Source organism: Pygocentrus nattereri, chromosome 4 (assembly GCF_015220715.1).
Source record: "Pygocentrus nattereri isolate fPygNat1 chromosome 4, fPygNat1.pri, whole genome shotgun sequence".
NCBI classification, from domain to species: Eukaryota; Metazoa; Chordata; class Actinopteri; order Characiformes; family Serrasalmidae; genus Pygocentrus; species Pygocentrus nattereri.
Window position 1 is genome coordinate 1,976,156 of NC_051214.1, and position 24,663 is coordinate 2,000,818.

Genomic DNA, 24,663 nt, shown 5'->3' on the forward strand with positions numbered 1-24,663 from the left:
GATAAATAAGATTTCTAGTTAAATATATTACAGTAAAAATCAAAGCTGGGTAAGTTGCTGATGTTGCTGCTCATTTTATTGATGTAAATGTTCTGAACTGATATTAGTGAAAATATACAGCATCAAGGCTGTAAATGTATTTACTGTCTGTAGTAGTTCACACCTATTAATATAAGCCAGAGTGCAGGGAGCTAATGGGAAGCAGGTCTCACTAACATTACATTATTAATTAAGCAATTTACTCAGAATTTTGACAAAAAAGATGGCATATAGGATTCCAGGCACCAGTCCCGGGGCCATGTGATTGCTGGCTGTCCATAATAGGAGGTGATGAGGCACCTCAGAACCTCAGAGAGCTATCTTTGGCCATAATGGCTTGATGAAATAAGCCTGATTCGTGTATCAAGGCAGACATCAGACGCACAGCCCACCTTAGAAACAGTCCTGTCTGGAGTCAAGTCAAATCTGAGCAGACAGGCAGACAAAAGAGGGCTTTTGTATTGCCATTCAGCACCCCTGCTCTATGCTGCACCTAAAAGCATCAGAAACCACCACATGAGGGGATGGCCACAAAGGAGATATTAGGAACAAACTGCCTGTAATACTCAAACGACCCCAAAAAGTCTTAGGCCAGGGGCAGTTGAGGATCGCCGCCACTTTTTTTCCACCTATTTCTACAGAACCCCAGGTATCGCAACTTCGTAACTGTGAGGTTGCACTTCTTGGGGTTGAAGTTGAGTAAAGCCTCGCAGAGGCCGCTCAGTGCCTCCACAGGTGTATCACATTATCCAATCAGGTTTCTGAGTGATCGACGATGTTATGTAAGATGAAGTATGTGGACGTTTGATGCAGCCATAGGAACACCTCCATGAAGTGCTGGAAGGTGACTGGGGCTCCATGTAGGCAGAATAAGAAGCAGTAATGCCAGTGGTGGGGGGTAGGCTGTTTTTCGACAGGCTTTGAAAAAAAAAGGACACCTGCCAGTGCCCCTTGTGGGGTTTAGGCTGGAGATGAAATGTGCCTTACCCAGGCGGTTGATGAACAATCATTCGGAACAGTCTAATTGCAAGATTTTGTAAGTTCCATTGAGTTTATGGAAGTCCGTACAAAACCTTCAGGTGCTCTCAGGCTTGGAAACCATAATGATGGGGCTGGACCATGGGCTGTTAGGGGGTTCAATGTTACCAGCAGCCAGTATCCAGTTAACCTCCTCTTCAATGGCAGTGTGGCGTGCCTTGTGCACATGGTTGTGCCGCTGCCTTATCACAACCCCAGGTATACCCGCACGGTATACTGAATGACATTGGTGTGGTCGGGGACATCGGAGACCACATTGGAGCAGTGAGGAGAAGAACCTCCATACAGCAGCAGGAACTGGGCAAAAGATTCTGGATAGGAAATGAAACCTGAGAGCAGGACAGGTTCAATCCATTTTGTTAAGAGATAAATATCGTATGTTTATTCAGTGTTTTTTTTACCGGGCTGTTCTAGAATATAATTAACTGGACCAAACTTCTCCTTTACAGTATAAGGCTCCTGCCAGGTCGCTCGAAACATACAGGTGGTTGCAGGTACCCGGACACAGTCATTTCGCTGGAACTCTTTGGGTTGGGTTGACCCGTTGTAGGCCCACTGCTGGGCTCCCTGGGCTTCCTCCAGGTGTTTCTCAACAATGGGTGACACTGAATATATCTGTTGTTGCATCTTCTGTACATACTCAATGACAGAGTCAAAGGGGGTGGGTTGCTGTTCCCATGCTTCTCTAAAGGCATTTTCTGCTATGCAACAACAGCTGTTGTAAAAAGAGCTATTTCAATAAACTTTGACTTGACATTAAAGAGCCCATGAGGTCCCTGAGAATGTAATACATTTAAAGGAAAAAAACCCACAGAGGCCTAGGACACCTCTGCTTTTAAAAGCCCTGCTTCACGCTGTACAGCAGAATCAGCAATGGTTATATGGTGATACATTTGATGAGTTATTGTACACAAGTACGCCTGGACATCTATGAACATTCAGCCCCTGTTGTCACGATTGGTCCCTCCCAGTCCTTTCCATTTGCTCATGGTGTTTCCTTCCCAGTCCTGTCCATGTGTTCATGCTTGTTTTGGTCTAGTCCATGTGCTTGTTTGGTTACTCCATCCCTGACTGTCCCCACCTGTGTTTCCACCTGTGTCTTGCGATCCCTTGTTAGCCCATGTGTATTTAAGCCCTGTGTTTGCCTTGGTCTGTGTTGGTCTTTCTATTGTTTGATGTTTGGAGGCTTGTTCTGTTTGTAGTGTTTGGATGGTGTTTAAATGTTTTGATCTTGTTTGATTCTTGGTTGAGGTTCTCTGTCTTTGTTTATCATGTCTGACCCACATTCTCCCCGTATTGGCTACTTGAACCTGGACTGTCATGACGACGACCCTGGATTTGCCCATAAAAAAAGTTGTTTATCTCAGCGTATGCGTCCACCTCCTCGCTCCTTGTCACACCTGTGTTAACGAAAGCCTAACATTCAGTTTGGCCACAGTAGTGGAAAAATGGAAAAAGTTGGGGCAATTGAAATCTCAACAAAATATTGTACTTACTGCTGTGGTCAGTGTAACTGCAACTGGCAGCGAAGGAATCATCCATTAAAAACAATGAAATATTGAGTTTGTCATATATTATATTGATGCCATGTATTATCAGTCTTTCTAATGTATTGTCACATCGTTTCATGATATAGTTACACATTATGGAAGACTTTCTCAAAGCCTGGTTTACCAGCAATTTTCTCATGCTAAATACAGATATAAATTGCAGTCGTGCCCTTGGTCTGTTTGAAATACGATAGCAAATTTAACATTGTACCTTGATGAATTTTATGTGCAAAATAAAAAAATTCAGCAGTCCATCCTACTTAGTATGCATTGGTTTCAGCTAAATTCATGCACTCACTGCAAGGTCTTTATGATATTTAAAGCCCTAAATGGCCAAGCTCCATCATGTCTTTCTGATGTGTTGAAATGTTAAAGCCCATTCAAATCACTTTGCTCAGCTGTGACAGTCTAACTGCAAACTGGCATAATCACTTAAAGATCAGGTGTTGTAAAATCATTTGTAAATATAATAATTTGATCATTTTACATCATTCATTTAATGTGTTGGCTAATTTTCTCAGATTTCGCAGTGCTGTTCTTTCATGTAGGCCACAGTATTTTTTTTCTTTCCATTTTTAAAAATTGTGTTCCTTTTCAAAGTTCTTTGAGATTTTGCAACTACAGATAAAAGTGTGATAAACATACAAATTATTAGTAGTATTAGTATGTTTAACATGCTACATAATGACAGTCCTGGGCAAATGTTTGGCTCCCTGGCCAAATTACACATTTAGTTGATTTTCTAAATCAGAAAGTACTCTCTTCCCTCTACAGAGATACACAATGCACAGTAACTGTGTATTTGCTGAATTTAAAATGAATCATATGACCTGCAATTTAAATTTGTTGATATAGAATATTTACAGGGAACATACTTTTGCCCAATTTAAAACAAAATAACATTATCATGCATTTCTTTAATTTCATAATAAAACATAAAATGCGGCCTGTAATTTAAGCACATACTCAGGATGTATTAACTTGTTTACTCTTCACAAAATGAACAAAACCAGGGGTCAGAAAAGTTTTGTATGTGAGGTAGTACACGTATTGGGTTTGTATGACAGACAGAGTCATTTATACTTTGTATACATACATTAATACATTGTTGTTGTAGCTTTGATTCTGAAATGTGATACTGTAAAGCAGTTATCCAGTTTCAGCCCCATAGTCCTGCATGTTTTCATGCAACCCTTAGCTATTAATCAAGACCTTAAGCGAAAATGATAATCATATAAATGCATTTTATGGTTCTTCATTACATTGTACTACTCTGAACACAGCTGCAATTTGGAAGAGCCTCTCCTAAATATTTCACCTAAAAAAATAACTTTGAGTGCCTTTCTAAACCACTTATAGACTAATGCATATATAACAGGATTGCAAAGTGAATTTGTCAAAGCAACCCAAGAAAGCAAATCAAATATTTGTGGTGAACCAGTAACACCAAAAATTGTCACAATGAGATTATAGATAGAAAATGGTGCCCAAAATAACAGAAACCCTCCTGTGACTATAGCTAATGTTTTAGTTGCTTTTCTCTCTGCCTTACTAATGGTGGGTTGACCTTTGGATTTGTTTACTTGAAAGGCAGTATTGTGAACTAATCGTGATTGCCTCCGTGCAACAAAATATATTTTCAGATAAATGCTGAGCATGGTAACTGTAGGTATGTATAACAAGGTCACTGTAAGTGCTAAGCTTGTCATCTGTCCTATAACCACCACACAGGCTCCTTTACATAACATATCACTGTAAGCATCTATGCCTGTGTTATTTAGCTGTGGATATAAAATCCCTTCAGCAACAGCAAGGCCCCAACAGACACCCATCATACATAAAATAACACGAGGAGTTATTTTACTGTGGTACAGCAGGGGGTGGCAGATCGCATAATATCGCTCAATAGAGATAAAAACAAGATTTAAAATAGATCCAGTGCCCAATGTAATGGCAGCGCTGCTGTGTATTTTACAAAATAAACTCCCAAAATACCAGCAAGTCTCCACAGAGCGTATCATGTGAAAAGGCATCACAGAAACTCCCATAAGCATGTCAGCTACAGCCAGACAAAGAGTGAGATAGTTAGGTGGTGTGTGCAGCTGCCTGAAATGAGCTATGGCTATGATCACCAGAATATTTCCAAATGATGTAATAAGTACAATAACACTAATAACAAAATACATAATAGCTCGCATGGCCAGTGGATAGACAAACTTCTGACAGGAGTTAGGATGATGATCATAACAAAGAGAAATGTTTCTTATGCTCCCATTTTGACTAATGCTCATGTCCATTATGCTTCTTGTCCTTTATCTTTATCTGGAAAGAAATATGCCTTTAAGAAGTATAAGAACTCCTTTGTATTAATTATTGAAAGCAGTAATTAAACCTTTCTGAAACTGATTAACTTTAAAAATGATTACAAATAAAACAAATATTACAGTATTACACTAAAAATAAGTATTTCCTAAGACACATTAAAAACATAAGTTTATCATGCACAATCAGTTATGTAAACCCTGCTATGATTTCAATATCCAGCCTTACCAATGCTTGTATACAAGGGGGGGCAAAGCCAGCTTTAATGAAAGAGCAGCTTTCATTTATAGGCTGACAGACCTGCGTGAGGAAAGCCTTCTGCTAAATCACGCCTATTTCCTGATCCCTTGATAGTCCATGTCATGGATACCAGATACAAATCAAACTAAGTTGACACATACAGAATATGAGCTGTTAAACTGATATCCCTACATACAAACTTTCCAACTCTCATTACTGCATTCTGGAAATATAACAAAGCCAAGAAAATAGGGAAGAGGAAATGAATAGTATATAAATTAAACACATATGCACATCGCGACATTAGTACATTTCAAACAGCAAGTCGACTTTCAGTGACAACTGAGACTTTCAGTATCACCAGCCACACCAGCTACACTGTATGGCCAAAATGATTGGACACCTGACCATCACACCATTATCAGTGCTTTTAAAACCATGGGCATTACTATGGAGTCATCCCCTTTGCAGCTATAACATGCTCCAATCGTCTGGAAGGGCGTTCCCCGAAATTTTCATGTGACAGCATTTGTTAGATTAGGAACGGAGGTTGGATGAGACACACTAGCTTGCTATCAACATTTCAGTTCATCACAAAGGTGTTCAGTGGGGTTGAGGTCAGGGCTCTGTGCAGGCCACTGGAGCTCCTTCACACCAAACTCATCAAACTATGTCTTTATGGAGCTCCCCCTGGAACAGGAAAGGGACTTCCCCAAACTGTCACCACAAAACTTTTTATTGCTTAATTTTTTTAAACCTTTCATTAAAAGATGTGGCTGAAACACAATATTTAGAAGGGGTGATCACATACTAATGAAGGTTTTAAAATAAATCTTCTAGCCAAGCTTTCGATGCAGACCTAGTGCTAAACACTTCCGAACAGAGGCTCCTACCTACCAACATATTCCTGTGCATGCAAAAATAGAAAAATAATCAATAGTTAACCAAATTAGATTACTCACTGAGCATTTATTTTAACAATGTTAGATGAACTTTTGATAAGTGTACCCCCTACCCCCCCTGGTGGTTCAGGGGCCCTTAGTGACTGCTCTTCCACTTACAGCAGGAAACAGCCCTGGGTGGACATCTCAACTGATCCAAAATTAAGCTGTCTACAAGTAGTGTACAAATTCTCCCAAAAAAGGTACACAACTGGCACTGGCATGGGAAAATCTCCAGAATGTCTAGCTAGGAATCATAATTGTGACATATTTTTTCAGTTGCATATTTAAGTTAAATCTGCTTTAGAAACTTTATCTTGACTCAAAGCTTTTTTTTTTTTTTTTTACATATTTTTCTATCCAATGAAAACTTGCCATCATGTTTCCAGAATCATTTATTGACAATACATGCCAACATGTTTACACTTGTCAACTGACAGTGGTACGAGTGTCGAAGCCTTGCTGGAAAGAAGGTAAGCGAAGCGTTATGCAGTCTGAACATCAGAACGCAGCAGACAGTGGTATGGGTGAGGAAACGCAGCTGGAAAAGAAAAGTACAACAGAGGCTACACAGACATTGGCTGCACCATTTGTCACTTCCCTCCATTATCTTCTGTAACATACACTCATTCATGAATAAACTGGACATATGAGATGTTCGTGGAGTATGAGACTGCTTGTTTGACAGTACTGACTGAAACCTGGATGAAAGTTTATATATGAAGCCAGGATTTCGAAATCGAGGACTTTGGCCAACCTAGTGGGCTTGACCATGACACACAGCTGACTGGGCTGGGGGGGTGATCATATGGTCACTCCTGCTGGTGTAAGACTGTAACTGGTGTAACTACTGTTGTAGTTAGAAAATCAATTTGCATTCACGTCAAATTCATCTATTGCTGTCAGATGAGAGGTCCCACGAGTATGTATTATGGTAGTTGATATCGATCCTTGAGCCAATTTGGAAAATGCAACATACATCATTGTTAAATTTGTGCATCACATGCAGTGCATTTCCCCTGATGCCCCACATTTATTTATAATTAGTGATTTCAATTTGTCTTAGGAACCCTCTTGGTCACTTTTACCAGTATGGCCTATAATTCCTAGACTATGGCACCACAAGGCTCTACTGAACACAACTGTGTTTTTCTTGCTTCAATTTGCCAAATGGCCCTCAGAAGCCGCAAAGTTAAGCCCATCAAGGTAACTACATGGACCAAGGATGCTATATTTCAACTGAATGGCTGTTTTCATAGTACCAACTGGGAAATCTTTAAAATGTTTTGTATTCTTCTTCTTCTTCTTTCGGCTGCTCCCTTTAGGGGTCGCCACAGCGGATCATCTGCCTCCATCTTGCCCTATCCATTGCCTCCTCTACTTTCACACCAACCATCTCCATGTCCACCTTCACTACATTCATAAACCTTCTCCGTCTACCTCTTCTCCTTCTACCTGGCAGCTCCATCTCCAACATTCTTTGCCCAATATATCCACTATTCCTCCTCAACACATGTCCAAACCATCTCAACCTGGCCTCTCTGGCTTTACCTCCAAACTGCTCCACCTTCACTGTCCCTCTGATCTGCTCATTTCTAATCTTGTCCAGCCTTGTCACTCCCAATGAAAATCTCAGCATCTTCATCTCCGCCACCTCCAGCTCAGCCTCCTGTCTTTTAGACAGAGCCACAGTCTCCAAACCATACATCATAGCAGGACACACTACTGTCTTGTAAACCTTCCCTTTCACTCTTGCTGCTATCCTTCTGTCACACATCAGCCCTGACAGCCATCTCCAACCACTCCATCCTGCCTGCACCCTCTTCCTCACCTCCTTTTTTGCACTGTCCATTGCTCTGGATGGTTGAACCAAGATATTTGAAGTCATCCACCTTTACAACCTCTACTCCTTGCATCTTCACCTTTCCACCTGCCTCCCTCTCATTCACACACATGTATTCCGTCTTATCTCTACTGACCTTCATTCCTCTCCTCTCCAGTGCAAACCTCCACCTCTCCAGATTCTCTTCCACCTGCTCTCTACTCTCACCACAGATTACAATGTCATCTGCAAACATCATGATCCATGGAGCCTCCTGCCTGACCTCATCTGTCAACCTGTCCATCACCATTGCAAACAAGAAGGGGCTCAAATCTGATCCCTGATGTAACCCGACCTTCTTCTTGAAACCATTTGTCACTCCAACTGCACACTTCACCACTGTCTCACTATCCTCATACATGTCCTGCACCACCCTAACATACTTTTCAGCTACACCTGACTTCCTCATACAGTACCACAGTTCCTCTCTTGGCACCCTATCATATGCCTTCTCTAGATCCACAAAGACACAATGTAGCTCCTTCTGACCTTCTCTGTACTTCTCTACCAACACTCTCAACGCAAAAATTGCATATGTGGTACTCTTTCTGGGCATGAAACCAAACTGCTGCTCACTGATCTGGACCTCTCGCCTTAGCCTTGCTTCAACAACTCTTTCCCATACCTTCATGGTGTGGCTAACTTTATACCTCTGTAGTTACTGCAGCTCTGCACATCACCCTTGTTCTTAAAAATGGGGACTAGTACACTACTTCTCCACTCATCAGGCATCCTCTCACTCTCCAGGATTTTGCTAAACAACCTGGTTAAAAAGTCCACTGCCTTCTCTTCTAAACATCTCCATACCTCCACAGGTATGTCATCTGGACCAACTGCCTTTCCATTCTTCATCCTTTTTAAAGCTGCCCTCACTTCTACCTTACTAATTCTCTGCACTTCCTGATCCACTATCTCTCCCCCGTTGTCCTCCTCTCTCTCGTTTTCTTCATTCATTAGTTCTTCAAAGTACTCCTTCCATCTACTCAACACTCTCGGTTCACTCACTAGTACATTTCCCTCTCTATCCTTTATCAGCCTAACCTGCTGTACATCCGTTCCAGCTCTATCTCTCTGTTTAGCCAAACGATACAAGTCCTTTACTCCGTCTTTACTGTCCAGCCTCTCATACAGCTCATCATAGGCCTGAGCCTTTGCCACCATTCGTTTTGCTATGTGGCTAGCCTCACAGTACTCCCGCCTACTTCCTTCATCTCTCTTGTTATTCCACTTTTTCTTAGCTGCCTTCTTCTTCTGAATACTCTCCTGGACTTCCTCATTCCACCACCAACTTTCCTTGTCTTCTTTCCTCTGAAGCAGACGAAACACCCAACACATTCTTGCACCTCTTCATCCCCTCTGTTTCCTTCACCAACATGTCCATTGAAGTCTGCACCAATCACCAAGCTCTCCTCTCTAGGGACACCATCTACCACTTCATCCATTTTACTCCAAAATTCCTCTTTCTCCTCTAACTGACAGCCAACCTGTGGTGGATATGAATTGACCACATTCAAAATCACACCATCAACCTCCAACTTCAGGCTCATGATCCTGACACTCTCTTTACATCCAGAACACTTTTCCCAAGCTGCTCCTTTAGGATTATCCCTACTCCATTTCTGTTCCTCTCTACACCATGATAGAACAGTTTGAATCCACCTCCAATGTTCCTGGCCTTGCTTCCTTTCCATCTGGTCTCCTGGACACACAGAATATCTACCTTCCTTCTCTCCATCATGTCTGCAAGCTCTCTGCCTTTACCAGTCATTGTCCCTATGTTCAGAGTCCCTACTCTAACCTCCACGCTCCTGCCTTTCCTTCTCTCTCGCTAACTTCTAACTCCTCTCCTCTTTGATGGTCTTCGACCTACAGTAGTCCAATAACAGTAAATTCCACTGGCACCCTGCTGGTCAACAGCACCGGAGGCGGTCGTTGTTAACCTGGGCCTCGACCGATCCGGTATGGCAATCATATTCATGATCCGCATGATAGTTTTGGCAAAAGTTTACACCGGATGCCCTTCCTGACGCAACCCTCACCATTTATCCGGGCTTGGGACCGGCACCAGAGGTACACAAAGTACACCCCTAATGGCTGGTTTGTAACAATAATCTGGGAGATAATATCCCAAAAAAGTCCTTCAGTCAACTGGGATGAGTCCCGGATCTTTACATGCCCAGCCAAGGCCCCTGTCTTGATCATTTTAAAACCAAATATTTGTGAAGAGGAATGGAGTTTCTTATCAAAGTCAAGTCAATAGGCTTTTATTATCATTCCATCAATGTACAAGTACACAGCGGAGTGAAATTACATTCCTTCAGAAACAACTTGGTGCAACAATGAACAAAAAATACAAAGTGTGAACGTGCAGACATCGTGTGCAAACAAATAATTTAACTAGAACCAATAAATATGATAAACTAAAAATCCATGTGAGGAACAAATGGGGTCGTCCACAATGCTAGTGGCTTTCCGGATACAATGTGTGGTGTAGATGACCACGATGGAGGGGAGCGAGAACCCAATGATCTTCTCAGCTGTCCTCACTATACGCTGTAGAGTCTTGCGGTCTGAGGCTGTGCAATTCCCAAACCATGCGATAATGCAGCTGCTCAGGATGCTCTCCACAGTCCCCCTGTAGAACATGATGAGGATGGGAGGGGGGGAGATGAGCCTTCTTCAGTCTCCGCAGGAAGCAGAGGTGCAGCTGGACTCTCTTGGCTATGGAGTTGGTGTTGACGGCACAGGTGAGGTTATCTGCGATGTGGAAACGCTGTACGCTGACTCGTCATTCTTGCTGATCAGACCCACCACAGTCATGTCAGTAACAAACTTGATGATGTGATTTGAGTCAGTAGAGTGAACAGCAGTGGATTGAGCACACAGCCCTGAGGGGCACCGGTGCTCAGTGTGGTGGTGCTGGAGATGTTATTACCTATCCTGACTAACTGAAGTCTCTCAGATAGGAAATCCAGGATCTAGTTACAGAGGGTAGTGTTCAGGCCCAGCAGGCTCAGCTTTCCAATAAGCTGCTGAGGAATGATGGTGTTGAACATTGAACTGAAGTCTATGAACAGCATTCCGATGTAGGTGTCTTTATTGTCCAAGTGGGTGAGAGCCAGGTGGAGTCTGGTGTAGATGGCGTCATCTCTTGAGCGCTTGGGGTGATATGGGGCAAACTGCAGTGGGTCCAGTGAAGGAGGAAGCTGGTCTTTAATGTGCCTCATGACAAGCCTCTCAAAGCACTTCTTGATGATGGGAGTGAGTGCAACGGGACGGTAGTCGTTGAGGCAGGACACTGGAGACTTCTTCGGCACAGGGATGATGATGGTGGACTTGAAGCACGTTGGAACGACTGAAGTGCTCAGAGAAATGTTGAATATGTCTATGAGAACATCTGCCAGCTGTTCGGCGTGTTCTCTAAGCACTTTGCCTGGTATGCTGTCAGATCCTGGGGCTTTTCGTGGGTTGACTCTACACAGAGTTCTCCTCACAACAGCAGTGGACAGACACAGTACCTGTTTACCCGGAGGAGGTGTGGTTTTCCTCACCGTCGTGTCATTCTGTGCCTCAAACCAAGCATAGATGTTGTTAAGCATGTCTGGAAGGGAGGCATCACTGTCACAAGCAGGTGGAGGTGACTTGTAGTTGCTGATGGCCTGGATGCCCTTCAACATGCTTGGCTCTTGCAACCCTGAGGCTTGCTTTGTCCCTTGACTTGAAAGCCTTGTCGCGGGTTCTCAGCAGCATGCGCACCTCTGCAGCTATCCTTGGTTTCTGGTTGGGGTGAGTTGTGATGGGTTTGAAGATAGTAACATCATCAATGCACTTGCTGATGTAGCCAGTCACTGATTTCTGTGTACTCCTGAAGGTTGAGTCACTGGTAGTTGCTGCTATTCTGAACATCTCCCAGTCAGTGTGCTCAAAACAGTCCTGAAGAGCAGAGAAAGCTCCTGGCGGCCAGGTTCTCACTTGCTTCTGGTCTGGTTTGGCATGTCTGATGAGCGGTCTGTATGCTGGAATGAGCATCACAGAGACGTGGTCGGAGCAGCCGCAGTGGGGGCGGGGCTCGGCCCTGTACTCGCCGGGGATGTTTGTGTAAACAAGGTCCAGCACGTTAGCCTCACGGGTTGCCAAGTCCACATACTGATGAAATTTGGGGAGTACTGACTTCAGATTGGCATGGTTGAAATCACTGGCAATAATAAACAATGCGTCAGGGTTTGTGTTCTGGAGGTCGCTGATAGCAGTGTACAGCTCGTTCAGTGAGGTGTTAGCATTAGCGCTTGGAGCTATATACACCGCTTTTATATACAGTGAACTTAGAAATAAATTGGCCTGGCTCTGACAATCGTAAACTCCACCAGTGGTGAGCAGTGACTGGATAGACTAGTGCTGCGTTTTTACACCATTCAGCGTTGATGTAAACACACAGGCTTCCGCCTTGAGTCTTACTGCACAGCTCAGCATCTCTGTCAGCACAGAAGCACAACAGGCCGTCGAGCTGAACGGCTGAGTCCGGAGTGGAGCTCGTCATCCACGTCTCTGTAAAAATGAAAACACAGCAGTCTCTGAACTTACGCTGGGTAGCCCGCTGAACCCGCTGGTAGTCCAGTTTATTCTCCAAGGAACAAACGTTAGAGAGAAGGAGCGATGGAATGACTGGTCTTGTGGGGTTAGCCATTAGCCTAGCACGCACGCACGCCAGCTTGCTTGCCTCGCTTCTGCTTCTTTGTGCATTGCTTTCGGCCAGCAGGATCATGCAGCACCAGGGACTGTAGCAGGCCTAGCTCACACAGCTCTTCACATAGTTCACTTGGAACCAGAAATTGTGGCTGATTTCTCAGCTGTAGCAGGCTCTGGCGATGGTAGATGATGGTGCTGGTTGAAACAGTCATAATATAAGTTTTGGTCAGGTTACACGACAGACAGTAAATAAAAATAGCAAAAAAGCACACTTTTGCTATTCCCAAAGTGGCAGCTGCAGCCCCGCACCGCCAGATATATTCAATCAGAAGCTCTGGAGGTGTCTTCTGACTTAACACAAATTAAGTAAGTTTATGTATAAAGGGGCATGACTTCCAGTTTCCAGTAGCTACTAGCCCAGCCACAATATCAGTTGCACAGGTTGCGTTCCATTAGCCTTGTTGCAGTGCACAAGTAATAACATTTCTCGGTTTCTCTTCTGGCTTAGCAAAGGGTTGTGTCCTGTTTGATTCTGTTGAACTGTCGTTGACTGACCTGATCTGATCCCTGCTCACATCCCTGTCCTATTTCTGTCTCTCCTTCTTCTTCTCTCTTCCTTTCTCTATCTGCCTTAGTATTTCTCTTTAACTGTGAAAAGGCTGTGCAGCTGTGAAATGCAGTAATACTGTTTGATTCTGTATGAAATGATCGGTAAGGTTTCTAGTGAAATATATAACAGTAAAAATCAAAGCTGGTAAAGTTGCTGATGTTCCTGCTCATTTTACAACAAAAATACATTATTAATTAAGCAGTCTACTCATAATTTTGACGAAGTTAGGAAAGAAAGATAGGCATGTAGAATTCCAGGCCCCACTCCCAGGCCATGCAATTGGCGGCTGTCCACAAGAGGGGTGATGAGGCACCTCAGAACCTCAGAGAGCTACCGTTGGCCATGATGGCTTGATAAAACAATCCTGATGGGTGGATCAAGGCAGACATCAGACACACAGCCCAACTTAGAAACAATTCTGTCTGGAGTCAAGTCAAATCTGAGCAGACAGGCAAACAAAAGAAGGCTTCTGCATTGCCATTCAGCACCCCCGCTCTATGCTGCACCTAAAATGAGAAGTTTTGCAGCATCAGAAACCACCACATGAGGGGATGGCCACAAAGGAGATATTAGGAACAAACTGCCTTGCTTGTTTGAATCTTCAGCTTTACTCAACCACTGTTCAATGCCATGGCACCACATTTCAGGGCAGCATAGCTTTGTGCTGCAGAGGTTATGTGTCTGGTTGGCCCTTTTTGGTGAGGTCTGAGAGGGGATGGCCACAAAAGAACTAAATTGCCTGTAATACCCAACCGACCACAAAAGGTCTTAGGCTAGGGGCAGTTGAGGATTGCCATCTTTTTTAAACCTATTTCTACAGAACCCCAGGTATTGCATCTCTGTAAGTGTGAGGTTGCACTGCTTGGGGTTGACCATGAGTCAAGCCTCACAGAGGCCACTCAGTGCCCTCCAAATGTGTATAACATTATCCATGAGATGAAAACAATCATTCAGGGCAGTCTAACTGCAAGATTCTGATAGTTCCATTGAGTTTAAGGAAGTCACAGCAAAACCCTCAGGTGCTATCAGGCTTGGAAACCATAATGATAGGGCTGGACCACGGGCTGTTTAATATTACCAGCGGCTAGTATCCAGTTAACCTCCTCTTCAATAGCGGTGTGGTGTGCCTTGTGCACGTGGTTGGGCTGCTGCCTTACAACCCCAGGTATAAACAAATCGTATACTGAATGACACTGGTGTGGCCGGGGACATCGGAGACCAAATCTTGGAAGTGTTTTGCCCTTTTGGCCAGTATCTAGCAGCGAGGAGGAGTAAGCTCCTCGCCATACAGCAGCAGGTGATGGGCAAGAGATTCTGGAGAGGAAGTGAAACCTGAGAGCAGGAGGACAGGTTCAATCCAATTTGTTAAGAGATCAACATGGTATGTTTATACACTATTTTCTTACCCAGCTGATCTAGAATATAATTAACTGCACCAAACTTCTCCTTTACAGTATAAGGCTCCTGCCAGGTCGCTCGAAACATAAAGGTGGTTGCAAGTACCCAGACACAGTCCCTTGGCTGGGACTGAGTTGACCAGTTGTAGTCCAACTACTGGGCTCCCTGGGCTTCTTCCAGGTGTTTCTGAACAATGGATGATGCTGCATCTATCTGTTGTTACATCTTCTGTACATACTCAATGACCGAGTGAAAGGGGGTGGGTTGCTGTTCCCATGCTTCTCTAAAGGCATTTTCTGCTACGCTACAACAGCTGTTGTAAAAAGAGCTATATGAATAAACTTTGACTTGACTTGACATTAAAGAGCCCATGAGGTCCCTGAGCATGTAATACATTTAAAGGAAAAAAACCCACAGAGGCCTAGGACACCTCTGCTTTTAAAAGCCACTGCTCCACGCTGTACAGCAGAATCAGCAGTGGTATACATTTGATGTCAGCATGTCTACATGAAAATTTTGATATTATGAAAGGATTACTAGTTGAGCATTTGTTTCACTATGGTTCTTGCCCACTGAGAGGCAGAGTGTTTTTTCACTGAAGCTTAAATGTTATTGTACACAAACAGGTATGCCTGGACATCTATGAGCATTCAGTCCCTGTGTTAATAAAAGCCTAACATTCAGTTTGGCCACAGCAGTGGAAAAATGGAAAAAGTTGGGGCAATTGAAACCTCAACACAATATTGTACTTACTGCTGTGGTCAGTGTAACTGCAAATGGCAGTGGAGGAATCATCCATTAAAAACAATGAAATATTGAGTTTGTCATATATTATATTGATGCCATGTATTATCAGTCTTTCTAATGTACTGTCACATCGTTTCATGATATAGTTACACATTATGGAAGACTTCTAAGACTTCTCTATGGAAGACTGTCAAAGCCTGGTTTACCAGCAATTTTCTCATGCTAAATTCAGATATAAATTGCAGTCGTGCCCTTGGTCTGTTTGAAATACGATAGCTATTTTAACATTGTACCTTGATGGATTTTTTGTGCAAAATAAAAAAATTCAGCAGTCCATTCTACTTAGCTATGCATTGGTTTAAGCTAAGTTCATGCACTCACTGCAAGGTCTTTGTTACGATATTTAAAGCACTAAATTTTCCAAGCTCCATCATGTCTTCCTGATGTGTTGTTAAAGCCCATTCAAATCACTTTGCTCAGCTGTGACAGTCTAACTGCAAACGGGCATAATCACTTAAAGATCAGGTGTTGTAAAATCATTTGTAAATATAATAATTTAATCATTTTACATCATTCATTTAATGTGTTGGCTAATTTTCTCAGATTTCGCAGTGCTGTTCTTTCATGTAGCTTCATGTTGTAGCTTTGATTCTGAAATGTGATACTGTAAAGCAGTTGTGCAGTTTCAGCCCCATAGTCCTGCATATTTTCATGCAAACCCTTAGCTATTAATCAAGACCTTAAGCGAAAATGATAACAATCATATAAATGCATTTTATGGTTCTTCATTACATTGTACTACTCTGAACACAGCTGCAATTTGGAAGAGCCTCTCCTAAATATTTCACCTAAAAAAATAACTTTGAGTGCCTTTCTAAACCACTTATAGACTAATGCATATATAACAGGATTGCAAAGTGAATTTGTCAAAGCAACCCAAGAAAGCAAATCAAATATTTGTGGTGAACCAGTAACACCAAAAATTGTCACAATGAGATTATAGATAGAAAATGGTGCCCAAAATAACAGAAACCCTCCTGTGACTATAGCTAATGTTTTAGTTGCTTTTCTCTCTGCCTTACTAATGGTGGGTTGACCTTTGGATTTGTTTACTTGAAAGGGAGTATTGTGAACTAATCGTGATTGCCTCCGTGCAACAAAATATATTTTCAGATAAATGCTGAGCATGGTAACGGTAGGTATGTATAACAAGGTCACTGTAAGCGCTAAACTTGTCATCTGTCCTATAAGCACCACACATGCTCCTTTACATAACATATCACTGTAAGCATCTATGCCTGTGTTATTTAGCTGTGGATATAAAATCCCTTCAGCAACAGCAAGGCCCCAACAGACACCCATCATACATAAAATAACACGAGGAGTTATTTTACTGTGGTACAGCAGGGGGTGGCAGATCGCATAATATCGCTCAATAGAGATAAAAACAAGATTTAAAATAGATCCAGTGCCCAATGTAATGGCAATGCTGCTGCGTATTTTACAAAATAAACTCCCAAAATACCAGCAAGTCTCCACAGAGCGTATCATGTTAAAAGGCATCACAGAAACTCCCATAAGCATGTCAGCTACAGCCAGACAAAGAGTGAGATAGTTAGTTGGTGTGTGCAGCTGCCTGAAATGAGCTATGGCTATGATCACCAGAAGATTTCCAAATGATGTAAGAAGTACAATAACACTAAGGACAAAATATAAAATAACTCGCATGGCCAGTGGATAGACAAACTTCTGACAGGAGTTAGGATGATGTTCATAACAAAGAGAAATGTTTCTTATGCTCCCATTTTGACTAATGCTCATGTCCATTATGCTTCTTGTCCTTTATCTTTATCTGGAAAGAAATATGCCTTTAAGAAGTATTTAAGAAGTACTTTGTATTAATTATTGAATGCAGGAATTAAACCTTTCTGAAACTGATTAACTTTAAAAATTATTACACATAAAACAAATATTACAGTATTACACTAAAAATAAGTATTTCCTAAGACACATTAAAAAGTTTATCATGCACAATCAGTAATGTAACCCTGCTACATTTACTAATAGATTAAAAACATTATTACAGTACAGTTTATTTTTTTCATCTTTGTTCCATGATTTCAATATCCAGCCTTACCCATGCTTGTACACAGGGGGTCAAAGCCAGCTTTAATGAAAGAGCAGCTTTCATTTATAGGCTGACAGACCTGCATGAGGAAAGCCTTCTGCTAAATCACACCTATTTCCTGATCCCTTGATAGTCCATGTCATGGATACCAGATACAAATCAAACTAAGTTGACACATACAGAATATGAGCTGTTAAACTGATATCCCTACATACAAACTTTCCAACTCTCGTTACTGCATTCTGGAAATATAACAAAGCCAAGAAAATAGGGAAGAGGCAATGAATAGTATATAAATTAAACACATATGCACATCGCGACATTAGTACATTTCAAACAGCAAGTCGACTTTCAGTGACAACTGAGACTTTCAGTATCACCAGCCACACCAGCTACACTGTATGGCCAAAATGATTGGACACCTGACCATCACACCATTATCAGTGCTTTTAAAACCATGGGCATTACTATGGAGTCATCCGCTTTGCAGCTATAACATGCTCCAAACGTCTGGAAGGGCGTTCCCCGAAATTTTCATGTGACAGCATTTGTTAGATTAGGAACGGAGGTTGGATGAGACACACTAGCTTGCTATCAACATTTCAGTTCATCACAAAGGTATTCAGTGGGGTTGAGGTCAGGGCTCTGTGCAGGCCACTGGAGCTCCTTCACACCAAACTCATCAAACTATGTCTTTATGGAGCTCCCCCTGGAACAGGAAAGGGACTTCCCCAAACTGTCACCACAAAACTTTTTATTGCTTAATTTTTTTAAACCTTTCATCAAAAGATGTGGCTGAAACACAATATTTAGAAGGGGTGATCACATACTAATGAAGGTTTTAAAATAAATCTTCTAGCCAAGCTTTCGATGCAGACCTAGGGCTAAACACTTCTGAACAGAGGCTCCTACCTACCAACATATTCCTGTGCATGCAAAAATAGAAAAATAATCAATAGTTAACCAAATTAGATTACTCACTGAGCATTTATTTTAACAATGTTAGATGAACTTTTGATAAGTGTACCCCCTACCCCCCCTGGTGGTTCAGGGGCCCTTAGTGACTGCTCTTCCACTTACAGCAGGAAACAGCCCTGGGTGGACATCTCAACTGATCCAAAATTAAGCTGTCTACAAGTAGTGTACAAATTCTCCCAAAAAAGGTACACAACTGGCACTGGCATGGGAAAATCTCCAGAATGTCTAGCTAGGAATCATAATTGTGACATATTTTTTCAGTTGCATATTTAAGCTAAATTTGCTTTAGAAACTTTATCTTGACTCAAAGCTTTTTATTTTTTTTTTACATATTTTTCTATCCAATGAAAACTTGCCATCATGTTTCCAGAATCATTTATTGACAATACATGCCAACACGTTTACACTCGTCAACTGACAGTGGTACGAGTGTCGAAGCCTTGCTGGAAAGAAGGTAAGCGAAGCGTTATGCAGTCTGAACATCAGAACGCAGCAGACAGTGGTATGGGTGAGGAAACGCAGCTGGAAAAGAGGAGTACAACAGAGGCTACACAGACATTGGCTGCACCATTTGTCACTTCCCTCCATTATCTTCTGTAACATACACTCATTCATGAATAAACTGGACATATGAGATGTTCGTGGAGTATGAGACTGCTTGTTTGACAGTACTGACTGAAACCTGGATGAAAGTTTATATATGAAGCCAGGATTTCGAAATCGAGGACTTTGGTCAACCTAGTGGGCTTGACCATGACACACAGCTGACTGGGCTGGGGGGGTGATCATATGGTAACTCCTGCTGGTGTAAGACTGTAACTGGTGTAACTAATGTTGTAGTTAGAAAATCAATTTGCATTCACGTCAAATTCATCTATTTCTATTGCTGTCAGATGAGAGGTCCCACGAGTATGTATTATGGTAGTTGATATCGATCCTTGAGCCAATTTGGAAAATGCAACATACATCATTGTTAAATTTGTGCATCACATGCAGTGCATTTCCCCTGATGCCCCACATTTATTTATAATTAGTGATTTCAATTAGTCTTAGGAACCCTCTTGGTCTCTTTTACCAGTATGCAAGCTGTCCAAACAGAAGCAGTAAAGTGCTGGACATCTGCTACTGTATTATAAAGATGGCCTATAATTCCTAGACTATGGCACTGGCACTGAACACAACTGTGGTTTTCTTGCTTCAATTTGCCAAATGGCCCCCAGAAGCCGCAAAGTTGAGCACATCAAGGTAACTACATGGACCAAGGATGCTATATTTCAACTGAATGCCTGTTTTCATAGTACCAACTGGCAAATCTTTAAAATGTTTTATATTGATTTAGATTAATTGACTTTTACTGCATCAAGTTGTGTTGTGTTTGTGAGCAAATGATTATTCCCAGAAAGACAATTACATTGTAGCCAAATAATAATCCCTGGGTCAGTATACCCCTCAAAAATTCTCTCAATCAGAAAACATAACTTTTCATCAAAGTGACATTAGCCAAAAAAGAGTAGCTCAAACATTAGTGAAAAAGGAATTCAAATGCCAAAATGCTCCATAAAGACAAACTAGAAAGTAACCTAGGGAATGGTTATTCCTGCTGGACCCTGATATGTTAAATCAGTTTTACTTGATATTTGATTCCTTTGACTTTATTAAGGAATTGTCCAAATTTAGACTTATTTCAGAGGGCAGTGAAAATTAAATGGACACCCGGAAAACTCTTGAACATACTAATGTGAGGCAAAGTCAAGGGTTCATATCAGTGGCCAACTGCTTCAAAACCGTGCCTTGTTTTTGTGTGGAATATTTACAGTTATATTTCAGCTGTCTTTATCCTGTGATAACGTTCCAATGCTATGGAAAGAATCTATCATTAAGCTTATTGACATTACTTTGAATGATCTTAACCATCTTCATCGAGTTAGAGCAATGAAAAGACCAGAGTTCATTCTGGCGGATGCTCGTCACCCTTTCCATGCCCAATTTTGTCTATAGTGGTACACGTTCCCTAGAAGGGCCAAATCAAACACATATCTGAGGTAAATTTTTTTCCAGCAGCAATTGGATTTTTAAGGCCAATATGATATTTATTTTATCTTATGTATGTGTTATATGTTGCTGTTTTTAGTTGTTTTTTAACTGTCGTGTTCACTGCTGTCTACAAACCAAATTGCCCCAATCTAATCTAATCTGATAATACATATATCACCACAGTACAGTGCTGTAAACAAAGTATTTGCCCTTCACCGGATACCTTCTGAATATGATCATCCAACAATTTTTAAATAACAAAGAAAATAGAATTGGACACAAAACACGTATTTTTCAGAAAATAATTGCATTTGACTGAAGATAAAGATTATTCCAAACCTACACTATATTGCCAAAAGTATTCAGTCACCCATCCAGATTTTAAATAATCATTCTTTAGGATGAAGATTTAGTCCAAACCTATATCACACGAGTAGGTACTGGCAGCATGTTTAATCAAAGCCAAGGGCTAGAGCTCTAACAAACAGAAGTACAAATGTTGCTGGTGTCCGTGGTGCAGCGTGTGGCAGAAAAAGCTGGAAGTGGCCAGAAGGAGGGCCACTGCTGCTATCGCTGCGCCTAGCGTCAGGGTGAGTTGTGTGGCTGTTGCTGACCTACCTGCAATCACTGAGCATGAATAGAAGAGGAGGCAGCAGCAGCTACATAGGAAGAGAAAAAAAGCTTGACCACTCATTGAAATTGGAGCTCAAATAATAACAGAATAGGTGCCACCAGGCGGACAAGCAAAGACTGGAATGTTGGCAGCAGTTTAAGAGCTATTAACTGTCCAATGGCAAATTATAGGATACGCACTGCCATAGGATTGAGACAAAGACCAGAACTGAAACACTGCAGAAAGGAATTCAGTACCTTGATCCAGGGAGGTCTCCTGGCCTTGGCATCTGGGGCAAAATACTCAAACATTTTTAACTAAGCCCTGAACCTTCTCATCATACACAATTTCATTCAGGGACACACCTGATCCTGAAACTAAGGGGAGAGGGGTAGACAAAGCTATGCCCATGTAAAATAACAATAATATATATTTTAAAGATAAATTTAACACATTTTACAATGTACATAAATGTAACAATAATCTGGGAGATAATATCCCAAAAATGCCCAGCCAATACCCCTGCCTTGATTGTTTTAAAACCAAATATTTGTGAAGAGGAATGGAGTTTCTTATCAAAGATGGCTTTTCAATCAGAAGCTCTAGAGGTCTTTTGAGTTACTGCAAACTGAGAAAGTTTATGTGTAAAGGGGCACTTCCAGTGTCCAGGTGCTACTAGCCTAGCCACAATATCAGCTGCTGTCACAATTGGCCCCTCCCAGTCCTGTTCATGTGCTTTGTGTTTTGGATCTTCCATGTGCGTTTGTTGGTTCAGCCCCCTTGTTTGTTGACTCCGCCCCTGATTGTTTTCACCTGTCCCTCGTTATCCCTGTTTTATAAGCCCTGTGTTTGCCCGTTGTCTTTACTGGTCTTTGTTTGATTGTGCTGACCTTTGCATTGATCGCTGTTGTTGGTATCTGCTGTGTTGGTTATTCAGGTTTATGTCATGTCTGTACATTGTTCTATCCGTATTGGCTCTATGTCCCTGGACCGTTTTGACCATGACCCTGGATTTGCCCTTAATAAATCTCGCTTATCTCTGCATATCCTTCCGCCTACTTGTTCTCCGTTACAGCTGCACAGGTTGTGTACCATGTGTGCCATGTTGCAGTGCACATGTTAATTACCTTTCTCAGTTCCTCTTCGGTCTTAGCAAAGGGTTGTGTCCTGTTCGATTCTGTTGTACTGTCGTTGACTAACCTGATGTGATCCTCTCTTTCTCTCTCTCTCTCTCTCTCTCTCTCTGCCTTGGTGTTTCTCTTTAACTGTGAGAGGCAGTGTAGTTGTGAAATGCAGTAATACTGTCTGATTCTGTATGAAATGATCGGTAAGATTTCTAGCGAAATATATAACAGTAAAAATCAAAGCTGGTAAAGTTGCTGATGTTCCTGCTCATTTTATTGGTGTAAATGTTTTGAACTGATATTAGTGAAAATATACAGTGTGGAGGCTCTAAAACAGTCCATGGTCCAGCCCTATCATTATGGTTTCCAAGCCTGATAGCACCTGAGGTTTTGCAGTGACATCCGTAAACTCAATGGAACTATCTCATGTCTGCCTTGATACACCCATCGGGCCTGATTTATCAAGCCATCATGGCGAACGGTAGCTCTCTGAGGTTCTGAGGTGTCTCATCACCTCCTGTTATGGACAGCCGCCAATCGCATAGCCCGGGAGAGGGGCCTGGAATCCTACATGCCTCTCTTTTTTTTGCCTAACTTTGTTAAAATTATGAGTAGACTGCTTGCTTAATAATGTAATTTTTTGTGAGACCTGCTGCCCATCAGCTCCCTGCACTCTAGCTTACGTTAATAGGTGTGAAATTCTGCAGACACTAAACAGTACAAGGCTCCTGCCAGGTCGCTAGAAACATGTAGCTGGTTACAGGTACCCAGACACAGTCCCTTGGCTGGGACTCTTATGGTTGGTTTGACCAGTTGTAGTCCCACTGTTGGACTCCCTGGGCTTCTTCCAGGTGTTTCTGAACAATGGATGATGCTGCATCTATCTGTTGTTGCATCTTCTGTACATACTCAATGACAGAGTCAAAGGGGGTGGGTTGCTGTTCCCATGCTTCTCTAAAGGCATTTTCTGCTATGCTACAACAGCTGTTGTAAAAAGAGCTACATGAAAACTTTGACTTGACTTGACATTAAAGAGCCCATGAGGTCCCTGAGCATGTAATAAATTTAAAGGAAAAAACCCACAGAGGCCTAGGACACCTCTGCTTTTAAAAGCCACTGCTCCACGCTGTACAGCAGAATCAGCAGTGGTATACATTTGATGTCAGCATGTCTACATGAAAATTTTGATATTATGAAAGGATTACTAGTTGAGCATTTGTTTCACTATGGTTCCTGCCCACTGAGAGGCATAGTGTTTTTTCACTGAAGTTTAAGTGTTATTGTACACAAACAGGTATGCCTGGACATCTATGAGCATTCAGTCCCTGTGTTAATGAAAGCCTAACATTCAGTTTGGCCACAGCAGTGGAAAAATGGAAAAAGTTGGGACAATTGAAACCTCAACACAATATTGTACTTACTGCTGTGGTCAGTGTAACTGCAACTGGCAGTGGAGGAATCATCCTTTAAAAACAATGAAATATTGAGTTTGTCATATTATATTGATGCCATGTATTATCAGTCTTACTAATGTACTGTCACATTGTTTCTCAATCACCTTAATGCTGATGGTATTCAGTTATACATGTCAGCCAAGCCAGACTCAGTTGTAGAGTTACACAGAAGACTTTGTCAGTCTAGTTTAACAGGAATGTTCTCATGCTAACTTCAGGTACAACAGAAGTTTTGCTTTTGTGCCCTCAGTCTATTTGAAACAAGACTGCAAATTTTATACCTCAATGATTTTACTGTGCAACCTAAACAATGTCTGTCTTTTTTAGTCTACACTGGTTTTAGTCCTACACTCTCTACAAGCCCTAAGTAGCTCAAATTCTGCATATCTTACTGATGTGTGGAAATACCAAAGCTTGTTCAAACCATTTTTGTCAGTTGTGGCTGTTACTTGATATGTCTTTACAATTTGTACAGCATATCTGTTTCATGTAGTTGGGCCTAATTTTACATATATAATATTCATATCTATCTATCCATCCATCCATCCATTTTCTAAGCCGCTTCTCCGTCAGGGTCGCGGGGGGGTGCTGGAGCCTATCCCAGCAGTCTTCGGGCGGAAGGCAGTATTCACCCTGGACAGGTCGCCAGTCCATCGCAGGGCAGACAGACAGAGACAGTCACTCACACCTAGGGGCAATTTAGCACGTCCAATTGGCCTGACTGCATGTCTTTGGACTGTGGGAGGAAACCGGAGAACCCGGAGGAAACCCATGCAGACACGGGGAGAACATGCAAACTCCACACAGAGAGGACCATGGTCGCCCAGCCAGGGAATAGAACCCAGGCCCTCCTTGCCATGAGGCGATAGTGCTACCCAC

At 42.0% G+C, this 24,663-nt stretch overlaps 2 protein-coding genes across 2 annotated transcripts; both read right to left on the minus strand.

The window, feature by feature from the left end:
• Window positions 1-3,895: 3,895 nt before the first annotated feature.
• On the minus strand, window positions 3,896-4,924 carry LOC108432866 (trace amine-associated receptor 1-like). Its single transcript, XM_017706988.1, has one exon. The coding sequence runs from the start codon at window positions 4,922-4,924 to the stop codon at window positions 3,896-3,898; it is 1,029 nt and encodes a 342-aa protein (XP_017562477.1).
• An 11,327-nt stretch (window positions 4,925-16,251) lies between these two features.
• Window positions 16,252-17,280, minus strand: LOC108432865 (trace amine-associated receptor 1-like). The gene has a single exon (XM_017706987.1). It carries the CDS (start codon window positions 17,278-17,280, stop codon window positions 16,252-16,254), a length of 1,029 nt encoding a protein of 342 aa, XP_017562476.1.
• Between the last annotated feature and the right edge of the window lie 7,383 nt (window positions 17,281-24,663).

What these genes read in the sequence shown, in the direction of transcription:
- LOC108432866 (XM_017706988.1), bottom strand. Translation starts at nt 4,924, where the DNA reads ATGGACATGAGCATTAGTCAAAATGGGAGCATAAGAAACATTTCTCTT.
- LOC108432865 (XM_017706987.1), bottom strand. Translation starts at nt 17,280, where the DNA reads ATGGACATGAGCATTAGTCAAAATGGGAGCATAAGAAACATTTCTCTT.